A 14,984-nucleotide genomic window follows, 5' to 3' on the forward strand; every position below is an offset into this window, starting at 1 on the left:
TGGTTATTTCATCTCGGCCAGAGATTTTGGAATTAGTGAAACATGGCTGACAGAAGATGTTATAAGTAGTGAGATAGTACATGAAGATTATAGTGTTTTCAGGGAGGATAGAGAGAAAAAATGTAGGGAGGAGTATTATTGATGCTAGCCAATGAACTGCAAAAAAAAGAGATAAGAATCCAATTGCAGGACAGTGAAAATAGCACATTTTAGGCAATCTGGTGTGAAACAGTGGTGAGCAGAACAAAGTACATAGTTGATTGCTTCTATACACCTGGAGATGTAAAGGATGATGAGGATAGTATGCAAATAAGCCCAATAAGAGAGGGCAGATATTATGGGGGACTTCAACTATGAGAACACATGGGAGAAAGCTACTTTCAGTTCATTCAACAACACTTTTTCTACAATCTGGATGCCAAATCCATTCAGATAAAAGTTCGGGTGTCATGAGAAGGTACTAGAGAATTGACAGTGCCATTAACCACATTGGATAGTCGTAAGTCTCAGCTCTGGGTTAGTCCCAAGGGTGTGGAAAGAGCAGGAAAATAATTTCATTGCATAAAGGTAACTATAAGACATGGCAAATTACAAACCGATCATCCTATCAGGATTCATAGTCAAGGTACTGGAGAAAGGGCCACACCCAGGAATTTTGCTGCCCCTACCCCCTAATTTTTCGTATAGTTTATGCCAATTTTGCCGCCCCAAAAAACTTGCCACCCAGTGCAAATGCACGTCTTGCACCGTTGGTAGTGTCAGTCCTGACTAGAGAAGTTGGTAGAGAGCAAAATACAGGAATGAATAGACAAAAACAGGGGGGGGGGGGGGAACAACATGATTTTCCAAAGAGTGGGTCATGTCTCAATAACTTGCTCACATTTTATAATATAGTGACACTGCTGGACTTTGGAAAGGCTTTTAACAGGATACTACACAGAATTCTAATTAATAGATTTCAACACATGGGGATGGATATTAAAGACTAATTTTAATGCTTTCAATATTTCATCTCAGTCACTGACACATCTTTGGGGAGTACAAATAACACGTAACACATACACAAAGACACAATCCTCACTGAAACACATGGGTGACTCTAAATTCCCATCTTGGTTGTGTTCCCTCTAAGGGAGTTTGTAGGTGAACCTAGGGCATAACAATTACTGTTTTCCAAATTTTGGGAAGTTTTATGCACCTATATTTGCTTAAATTAGGTTGATCTCCAAGTGCCACTGCAGATTCCAAAAACAGTCTTTCGTTTTTATATTTTCTATGATGGAGCATAGTGGTTTTCTCCCAGAAGAGCCTGTGAGTTGTGTTTAATACATGGCCTGCAAGGCCAGATTGATCATAGTTATGAATGCTTATGTATGATTTGTGATCATCTAAACCGTTGATTACCAAACTTATTTGGCTTATTGCTACCTTTTGCAAAAAAAAAAAAAATATATATATATATATATATATATATATATATATATATACACATCCCCCCCCCCCCGGAAACTACTTTCTAAGATTTAACTAGCTCTACTTGATACATATAAAAGAAAATCATATGAAAATCGGATCAGCAGTTCTCGAGTTTTAAGTGAACAAACAGATAGATGCAGAAACAAATTTATGTTTTATTATGCATCTAGTAGAGATTTTTGAAGTTTGGAAACCTTGGAACTGAAATTTTAAAACCATTTATTGAATTCAACAAAAGAAACATAAATTGCACATAAACAAAAAGACAAGTTGGAGATGAAAATTTAATAACACTATTAAAATTAAGAAAACAAACATAAATTGTACATATGTAAAAATTACACATAAAATAGTAAACAATGATCAGTAATATTGAAAACAATCCTAATGAGAAGGATGAGCGTGGTGTACTGCTACCAATTTATTGATATTTGGCTCTATATTTATCAGCAGCATTCTTAAATCACCACAATCAGCTTTGCAGTTGGTTTCTTTTTTTAGTTAAAAGATTTGTAATGACCACACTGAACCCACCTTCCACTAAATATGATGAGGGGAATGCGATTATAAGCTTTTTTTTTTACTACAGCCCACAAGCCAGGATAAAGTGTGGTATCTGCTTTCACAACCAGAACTATTGGTACCCGTTTTTGAATTTTAATTTCAATTCCTCATTTGGGGGTGCTTAAGGGTGAAAGCTGTATAACTGAGAGGAGACCTCCACATATCTTTTAAAGGAATGCAGAGAACCCACCAGGGCTTCTGCCCTAATGTCCAATCCTCACCTTCTCGTGGTGCACCCTGTTAGGTATCTGCCTGGATACTGAAGGAACAGGGATGTGCTGGCAGTTTGGGATTTAGCTGACCAAATTGTATTCTTATTGGCTTAAACCACAATATAAAATGATGATGCTCACATTGATGTTAATAATAATATTTTTAATTTATTCTTCAGCAGTACTTTATTTTTTATTATTCTCATCCTCTTTTCATGTAAGTATACTTTTATTGAAATGTTTTACCTTTTTTTTTTTAAATAAAGATTTATGAGAAAGATATATACATTTCACACATATATTTATATCTGCTTTTATATTTTTTATAGGTGCTCCAGAAGATGCTATTCTCCAGGCAAGAGAAGAATTTCATCAGCATTTAGCAGCAACAAGACGACAGCAACAACATCATCTGCAGAGTAGTGACTTGTTAGATGATAGTGATATCTGGGATGACAAAGATTTAGACAATGAACTTGCAGGTCAGAAAGAATCACTTTTTATGTGTATAACAGCATTTATGTTTATATAAATTATACATTCTGTATTAATACAATAAAAGTTGATTCTTTTTTATCAGACTCCAGTAGAAATGTATAAAATAATGTTTGCATGTAAATAAAAGCTTGCATTAACAAAACGTGCTTGCAAACCAGTTACAAAAAAATTTGTCACTTTGCTGTACTAGAGATCATTCTTCCATTACTGACAGTGATTAAAGTTAACACAGTCAAGTAAAGATATCAATTTTATTCAGGCATGAAACAGCTAAGGATCATTAGACAGGAAGCTTCCTGTATGCTGAAATACCATTCAGTAGGAAATCAGTTAGACACTGTTTTCTTAGCTAATCTTTATCTTGTAGCTTAATGACAATCCCTCAATTAAAGATTGTAAACTTATAACTTTTGGCAAATAGGAGGAAGAATGATTATGGATGGATAACTTTAACGAGTATAGATTGTAGGCAAAAGTATAGACGGAAAAGGCAACAGATGCAGATGTAATTGTGGAGCTACTGAGTGACCATTTTGCAAGGATATGTCATCCAAGTGAAGATATTGTTATGACAGAGGTGACTGGGACTGATGTGAGAATAGAGGTTGATTAATTGGAAGTACTTAGGATATTGCTGTATCTGAATGCAAATACACCTGTGAGATTTGATGGAATAACACTCATGTTTTAATGGAGTATATAGGGCAACTGACATTGCCTTTGACTAGGCTGCATAATTCTCATGCATAAAGGATCTTAAGTCTGTGGTAGCAAATAATAGACCAATCATTATCTCAAGAGTAGTGGTAAACATGCAAAAGTTGGTCAAAAAGAGAACTTAGCAATGGGTGGATAAGAATATGATACTCTAAGGATTAGCATGGCTTTGTGAAGGATCAGACAAATGGCAAAAAAAGACAAAGGAAATGGGCAGAAATGAAAACATCAACTGCATCCTGAATTGAGAACCTATAGAAGAAGTAAAACATTTTAGCTATTTAGTACAATTTTTAGTGAGAATGGCAAATTAAATATGGAAATGTAACAGAATTAGGAAAACTGTTATGGTAGGAAGTCAATTGGATAAATTTATATGGAATACCAGATAAAGTAGTCAAAACTAAATAAGCTGTCTGTAAGACAGTATTCAGACCAATTTTAACTTATGGATATGTGAGCTAGGCGAAATAAAACACTTTATCAACGACTGGAGACAACAGATATAAGGCAGAAAATTAGTCAAAAAAATTCTATTTCAATCTCCAAAACAATCAGAAGGGGAAAAAAAAGAATACAAAGGAGCATAATTCTTTCATATATACAATCAATCACAGATAAAATAGCAAGATTGTTCGCCAACAAAATTTAAAAGTTGCCTTCTACCCACTCAACAAAATCTCTGAAAATCTGAAACCTCCACATCTGCCACTCCAAAAATCAGATATCTACTAGATCAGTTGTAATTGTGGTCTACACTACATAGGGCAAGCTGAGAAATCTAGTGAGATACACTGATCAGAACACTTCAAGGATGTTGAAAATTAAAGAAATCACAAATCAGGGCTGGCAGCACATACAACGAGAGAATGGAAACAACTGGCATGCTCACATTGAGTGCTATTTTTACTCAAGAGCATTTCATTCAAAGAATCGATTGAAATGATGAAGCATCCTCACAGTGTAACAGTAAACAAGGAATAATTTTACATCTAGTCCGGTCTTCCTTAATCCATGACGACATACTTGTATCTGCCAGTGGTATGTTACAGCAACCCACAAACCAGCATCCAGTGTAATAGTGAATGTATACTTTTCATTGTTTGAATGTTTTCAAATATTTTTCACTAGAAATGTTAACTGTTACTCGCTTTCTAATTTTGAGTTTATTCATGTTATTTTCTGATGAAGTGAAAGAAAGTATTTCACGAAACTAGTCGAAATGAAAACGGTTTCTATTTGATATCTTTGTTTGTGGTTTTATACTGAAAAAAAGTTCTAAAAATACAGATATGAGAGTTTGGAGAAAAATTTGGGAAGTGAATAGATAGCATCAGTAGCAGAACCATACGAAAAATGAGAATCTTAGGAAGGAACTTGATATTTTTGCATTCAGGAAAGTGTGAGTAGAGCTAATCTAAGGTGATATGGTTACTTAAACAGAATGGGAGAGGAAACATTATCAGAACTTTTTTGCCAGGTTGTTGGGTAAAAGACCCAGAGGAAGGTGAAGATCTAAGTGTATCAATTCAGTAAGAAGTGCCTTAGAAGACTGAAATTTAAGTTCTAATGATATTGAAATCCTAGCAGATAACAGATATTTGGAGGAAAATTGTCAATGGAAAGTTTATAGTGATTTAAACTTTCTTATCTGGAATTTGATGCCTTTCGAAATCATGGCTCAAGTCTAGTGGTAAGAAATTTATGAAGTTAAAAAATATTGTAAATATACTGTACATTATGAAGCTTCCTAATTACTGTTTTAACCCAGAGGTTAAAACAGTAATCAGAAAGCTTTATACATACAGTATATCTAGCGTGTTGTTTTATCTCAGAATTGTTGTTGTACTTTGATTCAGTTTTGTGAATTCCTTTATGTAAAGCATTTGGTGGAGGTAAACTGTCAGTTGATGGTAATTGGTCTTCTCATTCTTCCTCTGTTAATGGTTTTTTTCTTCTTCCCATATGCTTCAATGTTCTTCTGAGTCTTTCTTTTCACTCTCTTTTTCCAAATCACCATCACTGGGATCCAACAACCCACCACCATTGTGTAATCCATGCACATTAGAAAGAGAATTGTGGCAGAGATGTACATGAATGAAAGCATGCACAATTTTGACCTCTCCTTTAGCAAATATTGGACAGCCTTGAATGGAACAGGACTGCCTGATTGAGATTACTGTATCAAAGCTCAGATTCATTCCAGCTATAAGACAGTAAAGGTCTCTAGTTGTTTAACTGATATATAACAAATTCTCCTGAAGACACAAAAAAAAATACAAAACTAATGTAGGATTGAAATTAAAGTTTTAGGTTAAAATAATGTGGTCTTTATACTAAACTCCCAAATCAACCTCTTATTTAGAAAAATTTAGGAGTTGGCAGGATTGCCAAAATCTGTTTTTAAAAAACCTTTCAGGAGATGCAGCTTTTCAGGAACATTTAGAACAACTTCTTCAAGTGATATCTGTTGAAGGAATACTCATTATGGTAAACTCCCCATAATGACATCCCCCCCCCCAAACATTAAACATTTTGAGTAGAGTAATATCAGATTGAGACTTCCTTGATGTACCAGATGAGGAGATTTGCTCTGAACTAAAGCACTAAACAGTGATAACCATAAGAATTCTTATATGAGGCACCCTGACCTGAACCAGGAATATCATTCATACATTTAACACCCCAAAACCTCCAACATCAGTGAGAACAAGCTAACTAACTAATTGTCCTGTCAGACTTTACATCCCAAATCCTTTCCTCTTCTTCAAGTGCCAAAAATACAGTCATGCTTAGGCCGTCTGTTGTGACGCTGATATCTGTGACCAATGTGACAGTATATGAAAACAAAGATTGCAATTGCCTCTTCTTCTTTCAATATAGGCTAAAAGCCTGTTTCAGCATCATAAAGACTATATTTAGAAGAAACACACTTATAAACCACAGTGAAAATTATTTAATTGTAAATATTTCATCCTAAGTATCTTAGGACATCATCAGTACAGTATTTAAACAAAATTAGGAATAACATATAGTTAGGGCACATGATTACAATAGAATCTCATGAAAATGTGCATAACGTGCTACAGTAGTAAAAAAAAAAAAAAAAAACGTTAATTATTTAACACAATTTTGTATGATAATTTCCCATACTTTAGGAATAGTAAGAACGTCGTTGCAGTTTAGGTTTGGTCTGTGTAGTAGGGCTTCAGAACTTTCTTTTTATAAACGTTCATGTTTAAATAAAGATCTATGTAAAAGTTTAGCCTTTTCCCAATGGATCCTATGGTTTGGATTTTCAATTCCGTGTTGAGAGAGGCCAGATTTCTGCGGTTTAAGAAGACGAATGTGGTCTTGATGTTCCGAGATGCGTTTCTGAACAGACCTACCTGTCTGTCCAAAGTAAGATAATTTGCATAAGCATGGAATCTCATAAGCACCAGGTAACATTAAGGGTGAGAATTTGTCCTTAGGAGAAGGTAATAAGTTGTAAATTTGGTTGATAGGTTTGTAAGTAGTGGCAAAATTGTATTTCTTCATAATTTTAGAAAGACGTTCTGAGATGCCTTTAACATAAGGTATGGGAATCCTATGCAGTTTTTCCTGTCTGGTTTGATGTATGCAGAAGTGACTGATGATTTTTTGAGTTGTTTTGGGATTATATCCATTTAGGATGGCTGTATTTTTGATAACGCCTAATTCCTGGTTTAAAGATTCTTCAGAGGAGCAGAATTTGTGTGCTCTGGAAACTAGTGATTTAATAATGCCAGATTTCTGAGATGGATGATGAGCAGAAGAATTGTGAATGTAGCGACCTGAGAATGTAGGCTTGCGAAAGACGGATGTGGCGATGGAACTGTCTTCTTTTCTTTTGATGTGTAAATCCAAAAAAGAGATACCCCGTGGAGATTCTTTTTCTAACGCAAAGTTGATGCGATGATGAAGAAGGTTAATTTTATCTAGAAACAGTTGTAATTCAAGTTCAGGATGATTCCAGACTGCAAATACGTCATCGACATATCTTAGCCAAATTTTTGGTTTGGGTTCAGAAGTGAATATTTTTTCCTCAAGGTGTTCTAGAAACAAATTTGCTAGGTTTGGTGATAAAGGAGATCCCATTGTTGTTTCTTCCTCTTGCTTGTAAATTTGACCTTTCCAGGTGAAGTAACCTGATGCAATAACAAACTTGAGCAATTCAACTATATCAGACGGAAATTTTTGAGTTAGTAATTCTATTGTTTCTTTATGGGGAATGTTTGTGAAGAGGGAGACAATGTCAAAGCTGATTAACAAGTCAGTTTTTGATAGTTGAATGTCTTTAATTTTTGTGTGAAACTCAGTAGAATTTTTGATTGAAGAGACTGAGTGGCCTATGTGAGGGCGGAGAAGGTTAGATAAGAATCTTGATAACTTGTACGTTGGACAGCCGATACAGTCTACGACGGGTCTAAGTGGAACATTAGTTTTGTGTAGCTTAGGTAAGCCATAAATTCTAGGAGGTCTTGCATGATATGTTTTAAGTTTTTTGATTATTTCTTCATCTAAGGAGGAAGTTTCATTAAGTAGCTTATTTAATTTTCTGAGTTGACGATTCGTAGGATCAAAATCCAATTTGGAGTAAGTATTACGATCTCAAAAAAGTAAATTAATTTTTCGGTCATATGAATTGGTATCAAGAACCACAGTGGTATTTCCTTTATCAGCTCTAGTAATGATTAAATTTTTGTTACGTTTTAAGGAAATGATAGCTTTCAATTCCGATGGTGGGATATTTAATTCTGACGGTTTGGCATTGTAGATCACTTTAGCTACTTCGAAACGAAGTTTGTTGGCTTCAGTACTGGAGAGATGCTTGATGTTTCTTTCTATATTATGTATAAAGTCTAAATGTGGAAAACACTTTGGTGAAATTGCAAATTTATGGCCTCTTGCTAGAACATTTAATTCATCTTTTGTTAGTTGACGGTTAGATAAATTGACTACCCATTTTTCCGTTGGTAATTTGTTAGTGATCTTTTTTGATCGATTTAATAGATTAAGGTATTTAATATGTAGAGCACTATTGCTTTTATCAAAAGCTTTTTTTTTTTCCCGAATTCTTTGAGACAGTTATAATTAATTGTAGCAATTCTTGATTTAACGTATTTGACAAATCTGTTTCTAGTTCTGTAATATTTAAATTGTTTGTTGCTAGTTCATGCTTAGACACTCGTAACTGATTGAGTAGTAAGGAATGACTTGCTTTTTGATAGATTTTATGGGCACCTGGAGGTTTGATGGTTTCTTTCAGTTTTGCAAAGGTTGGAATAAGATTATCATATCTGCACTTTTTCCTAGTAAGTTTGTCTTCTGCGCTGTCATTTTTTTTTTTTTAATACTTCTTTAGCACGTTATGCACGTTTTCATGAGATTCTATTGTAATCATGCTCCCTAACTGTATGTTATTCCTAATTTTGTTTAAATACTGTACTGATGATGTCCTAAGATACTTAGGATGAAATATTTACAATTAAATAATTTTCACTGTGGTTTATACGTGTGTTGATTTTAATTATGAACGCACCACAGGTTTCGTTATTTAAAAAAAAAAAAAAAAAAGACTATATTTTCATTATCTTTCTAGGTCTTCTTATATCTCTTTTTCCCTTCAGTTTATACTTTGTTACTTCTTTTGGTAGCCTTCCCTCCTCCATTCTTTGTATGTGTTCTTTCCAGTTCATTTGGTATAATAAATTTAGTTTAATCCTTTATCCAAGTGTGAGCAAACAAAGTTTGCGCCTGAAAGTATCTTCAGGAATGGGGTAAGGTGGTACAACACCAGGCAACTCATTGCAAAGGTGGAGCAAGATAACATCACTCTTATCTCAGTATCTCCCATAATGCAAAACACATCTCCTTGCGGATATGTATAATGTTATGCATTAAGGAAAGGGCCACTACCCAGACTAGTTTCGACCTTTATTAAGGTCTCTTCAGTGGGAGCCAGGCCCAAGTGGAGATACCAGGCAGAAGCATTAGCAAGGTCATCTCCTCCTATAGGAGCTGCCAAACGGTGTGCCACCTTTTTATTAAATTACTCTAGATTTAGAGAAAGATGTTGAAAGTTTATTTTTCACTTGGTCAGACTATAATAAGTCTCTTCAGTGGGCCTGGCTCCCACTGAAGAGACCTTAATAAAGGTTGAAACTAGTCTGGGTAGTGGCCCTTCCCTTAATGCATAACATTAGACATATCCGCATGGAGATGTGTTTTGCATTATGGGAGATACTGAGATAAGAGTGTTGGTAGCTTTCTCCACCTTTGCAAGGAGTTGCCTGGTGTTGTACCACTTTACCTCAGTCCTGAAGATACTTTCAGGCGCAAGCTTTGTTTGCACACACTTGGATAAAGGATTAAACTAAATTTATTATAGTCTGACCAAGTGAAAAATAAACTTTCAACAGTTCATTTGGTGTTTGTATTTTATCATTTATTGCTTGTATTTGTAATTCCTTCCTGATTTTATTATTTCATATTCTATCTATTCTTGTACATCCTTTAACTGCTCTAAGAAATTTCATTTCAGCTGCTTGCATTCAACTTTCACCTTTTTTTTTTTTCTATCCAACTTTCTGACCCATATAATATTGTTGGTACTGTCATGACTTTATAAAATTTTGTGTTTCCTTCCTTGTTTTGCTTTTTTGTTGTTGTTCATTTTATAATACTACAGATTGCTTGAAAATGGTGTAGCATATTGTCTATATCGTTATCTGTATCAAATGTTATGTCACATCCTAAATATTAAAAACGTGTTACTTGTTCTAGAATTTGGTTTTCAATTACTATTTTCGCTGCTATGGGATATTTACTTCAGAATGCCATAATTTTAGTTTTCTTTAATGAGATTTGTAAATTGTATTCATTAGTTAATTGCTATAAATAGCGAACAGATCTCTCTAGGTTGTCTTCTGATTTTTGTATAATTAAAAAAGTATTGTGTTTATTGTTGTATGTTGATTGATGTTTATTCCTGGGGTTACTAAAGATTTCCACTTTTTTATTAGATCATCTATTTATATATAAATAAGGTAGGAGAAAGGCTACATCCTTGTCAGACTCCCTGATTAGTTTCTATTTCTTCTGCTATGTATTCACTGATATTTATGATTGTAGTTGTATTTTTATAACTAAAAATGTTTAATAACTATTTTGGATATCCTCAGTTGTCTATTATATTCCATAATTCTTTTCTGCTAACTCAGTCAAAGGCTTTTTCATAATCTATGAATGTTAGGTGAGTTTATAAATTAAATTCTAGTCTTTTTTCTATGAGTAGGTTTAGTGTGAATACATCATCGGTGCAATTTCTACTCTTACTAAATTTGGCCTGTTCATCTAATAACAAACTATCGGCAATAGTGGCAAGTCTTTTTATTTAAAATTTTAAATAAAGTATTAGTTTATTAAATACAACATATAAATTATATATTGTATTTAATAAACTAATACCTCTGTAATTTTCATATACTTAAAAACTGATATTATTTTAGCCTTTTTTCCTTGAAGTATATTGCAGGTAATCCAACAACCACTTAACAGATTGAGGAATCTTATTTTAAAAGAGATATCACTATACTTAATTCCTGCTGCTTTTCTATTTTTTGTTGTTGATAAAGCTTCTTCCAAATCTATCATCTCCAATAAGTCTATTCCTGTATTATTTATGTTTTTATTTTCTATTACTAAGGGACGGATTGTACCATAGTTGTTTATAATGTTTTGTATCCATTCTTCTTTTGAGATTCCTGAAATTTCTGCTACATCTTTTTCTGATTTATTCAAATATTTCGTTGATTTATAAGCAATGTTTGGGTGGTCATACAGTTTATTTTTAATATTACTAATAAATCTATCCCAAAGAATCTTCATGCACTTTTCTTACAATTTCTTTTGCAATATTTCTTTTATTTTTATAAGCTTCTAGTGATTCTTGTGTTTGTTTATGCAAGTCTTGTAAGTTTTTTGTTTTTCTTCTATAGCTGTTGGTATTTCATCATTCATCATTTTCAGTCCTTTTTTTTCTTCTGGTCTTTATTTTTTGTCCCAAGTACTTCTTCTGCTGTTTATTTTGTTAATTTGCTTATATTTATCCATTCTTCATTTATGTCAGAAGAAACAGGAATTTGAGATGAGTACTGAGTCAATTGGTTTTGATATAGATTTCTAATACTATTTTCCTTTAGCAGATAAATTTTGTGGGTTTTTTCTACATTTTTCTTTTCTTTAGATTGTTGTGGTTTTTGTGATTTCCAATTTGCTATTTTTCAGACTGCTAGGTAATGATCTGAATATATATCATTGCATTTACAAACAGTTGTGTCTCTTATTTGTGAAGATAGTTTTTTGTTAACAATTATGTAGTCTATTAATGATCATAGTCCTCTGGTTCTCCAAGTATATTTATGGATATCATTTTTTTTTCTGAAAAATGTGTTTGTGATTTTAATTCATAAAATAATGAGAAATCTCTCGGTTTGTTTCCATTGTGATTTAAATGTTGTTCTCCATATCTGCCTACAACCTGTAGTATACTTCGGTTCCCTATTCTAGCATTAAAATCTCTTGCAATTATTAAATAATCATTTTTATTACAGTATTTCATCAGATTTTCCAAATCATCATAAATTATTTCACTTTCTTCTATTATTCCTTCTTCTGGAGCATAGATTCCTATTACTGTTAGGTAGCCTCTTTCAAATTTTGGTCTCACAGTTGCTATTCCTTTGTTGATAAAAGTGTAGCTTTTAATTCTGGGCTTCTGTTTTTGATCTATCATTATAACTACACCACAGCTTGTTCTTTTATTCTGTTCTACCCCATTATATATCATTATGTAATCTGCCATTTTGACAGTTCCTTTTAATTTTTTCATAGTTTTAGTTAATACTGCTATGTTTATCTTTTTTTCTTTTTTTTTTCTTCTATTTCTTTGCTAGCCAATCCCCTAACATTCCATGCGGCAACATTTAATATATATCCAATATTCCAAATCGTTTGCCCTTTTTCTTGCTGTTGTCGTTTCCAGTAAATCCATCCTGCTTTTCCTTTGAATGCTTCTGAGTGTATCTGTTTTTTATGAGAAGAGGTTATCAGCCTCTTGCTCAACCCCCTAAAGTGGAGGACCAGGGTATCTCTCTCTCTTAGTCTGGCAATTGCAATTGAAAAATACTCAAATACAGTAATTACAAAGGAGAATATCCAGCATGCTAGGCAGTATGTCAAAGAGATAAGGATGAGAAAGAGATTGAAAAAAAAAACACTTTGTTTGTCATATTCAGAAAATTTCATTTAGTAAGCTAAAGTTGGTATAGCATGACATCATCAAGTGAAAAACAAACTTATGCTGTGAAGATACCTGTAAAAAGAGTATCTGAGGAAACATTACACATGAGTGTTTCACCTTCTCATGGTTGCTTCATCCCCAAATATTGTCGTCTGGTCTGCTTCTCACTAGAGTGGATCGAAGAAAAAAATCAATATGGCCTCACTCCAAAAACATGCAAAGAAAGAATACACTACATGAGAATCCTTTAATTGAAAAAAAATAGTAGAACTAGTACTGCAAATGAAATGCCTCCATTCATACTGATAAATAAAATGGATACCTCTCTTTCAACAGAGGAATCTAAAACTGTTAATATACCCATTCTGGATATATTAACCCTGGGGATCTTTCCCCAGGACAAAACTGAATTACACATCTTGGATGTTTTTTCCTGAGGAGTAAGAGACATGGACATACACTCTTGCACCAAAAAAAAAAAAAAAAAAATCTGAGATCTACAAAAGCAAAACCTTACAAACTCGATGTAAGATGGATTCAAGAAATAGGTAATTAACACCATCTTACAGTGGAATGAATTGTTATGGATTCTGCCAAAAGATTCATGATATTCAGATCCTGTTGCAGAAACCTAAACTTAAGCCAGTGTACTTTTGCCTCCAAGAGATCTGTTTAAAATCTGATGAGGATACTGCTTTGCAGAGTATTATTATGTCGCACCTCAAAGGATTCATCATAATCACTATCCATGATCCATTATGACAGTATGGGGAAAGAACTGGTACATAGAAGAGGTGCCATCATTATAACCTCATTAGCTTCCATTCACTATCATAAGAGGAAGGCTGCAGTGGGACCACATAATGTATCATGGATATCATGATTGAAAATAGATCAAGCTTCACCGAATTTTATTTTTAAATTTATTTAAATTTGATTCTACAACAGTCAGTTTTTCTGTTCTCAGCATAGTGCAGAATTATATTACAGAGTATATATATATATATATATATATATATATATATATAATTTCAGTACCAAAAATAACAAATTCATTTCTGCTGCTCCCCAAACCGCAATGGAATTCAGGGATTGGTATCTGCAGATACCCCCACTACAAGAAACTTAATTGCTGCTCATGCCTAAGCATGAATCCACTGTAAGAATCAAACCAATTCTTGGAACCAATTCACATCTTCACTCAGATCAATCGGCACACCCATTTTTGATCCAGGCAGTCAGGTCTAGATGTCTCTAAGTGATAAACATCATTTATATTGGTATGTGCATGTATTAAATCGGTTCTTTTGAATTGATGCAAAACATGCTGGTTTCAAAGGAAATACAAAGAAAACTACAAACATTCATAAACCGATGTCTGCAGAGCATACTTTGAATTTGTTGGCCACAAATTATTACTAACAAAGACCTCTGGAAAAGAACAAATCAGCAAAAAATAAACCTTGAAATCAGAAAATGAAAATTTAGATGGATTGGACATACACTTAGGAAAGATCATGAAGAAATCTGTCATGCAGCCCTGGAATGGAATCCACAAAGAAAAATTTAAAATTTTGGCTGGCCTAAAAATACATGGAGGAGATCGACTTTAATAGAATGGGAGAAGACGAGTTTTGCTGAACTAAGACCGATAGCAAGGATAAGGAACCAATTGAAAGCATATATACAGACCCTCGATGTTCCTGATGGAATCTAGGAAAGAAGAAGAAGAAGATATTGGTATGTATACTGCAAAAGTTGGCAAAGTGGATGTGAAAGTATTTTATGGTAGGATTTTTTGTGGTTTTTTTACAAAAGTTAGTTACTTATCTTTTAGATTGTCTGAGTTAGTGATTTGAGAGATTGTTTTTAATCTCAGTGACACTGTGATCATTTGTTATACTTTTTTGTGGTTTGTTTTATGAATAAGTGAAAGGAGATAGAATATGAACAGTATTCTATGGAAAAAGAGAGTCCAGTCTCCTTATGTAATGGTGCCTCTACCACATGCCACCATTTGGATTCCCATTCCAAACATAATCTGACAGATTATGTGCTAGCTAATTGGGAGGTCTCCTGGTTCATTATGATCAGGTTTAGTCCCATGCACTATTCACATGCATGAGGAACCATTTTATGGGTATACCTACAGATAGAAGAGAATCAGTTATATTGCTTAAAAGAGAGAGAGA

At 33.6% G+C, this 14,984-nt stretch overlaps 1 protein-coding gene across 1 annotated transcript in view; it reads left to right on the forward strand.

Annotated features, from left to right (window-relative positions):
* The window catches only part of rg (A kinase anchor protein rugose), a 1,380,990-nt gene that overhangs the window by 851,290 nt on the left and 514,716 nt on the right, over positions 1-14,984 (forward strand). Inside the window, exon 35 of the mRNA XM_090393458.1 lies at positions 2,582-2,734. Coding sequence (XP_090249584.1) covers positions 2,582-2,734 — 153 coding nt within the window. The remainder of the gene's footprint in view (positions 1-2,581; positions 2,735-14,984) is intronic.

This window comes from Typopeltis vanoorti, chromosome 5, assembly GCF_054136105.1.
Source record: "Typopeltis vanoorti isolate ZY-2024b chromosome 5, IOZ_Tvanoo_1.0, whole genome shotgun sequence".
NCBI classification, from domain to species: Eukaryota; Metazoa; Arthropoda; class Arachnida; order Uropygi; family Thelyphonidae; genus Typopeltis; species Typopeltis vanoorti.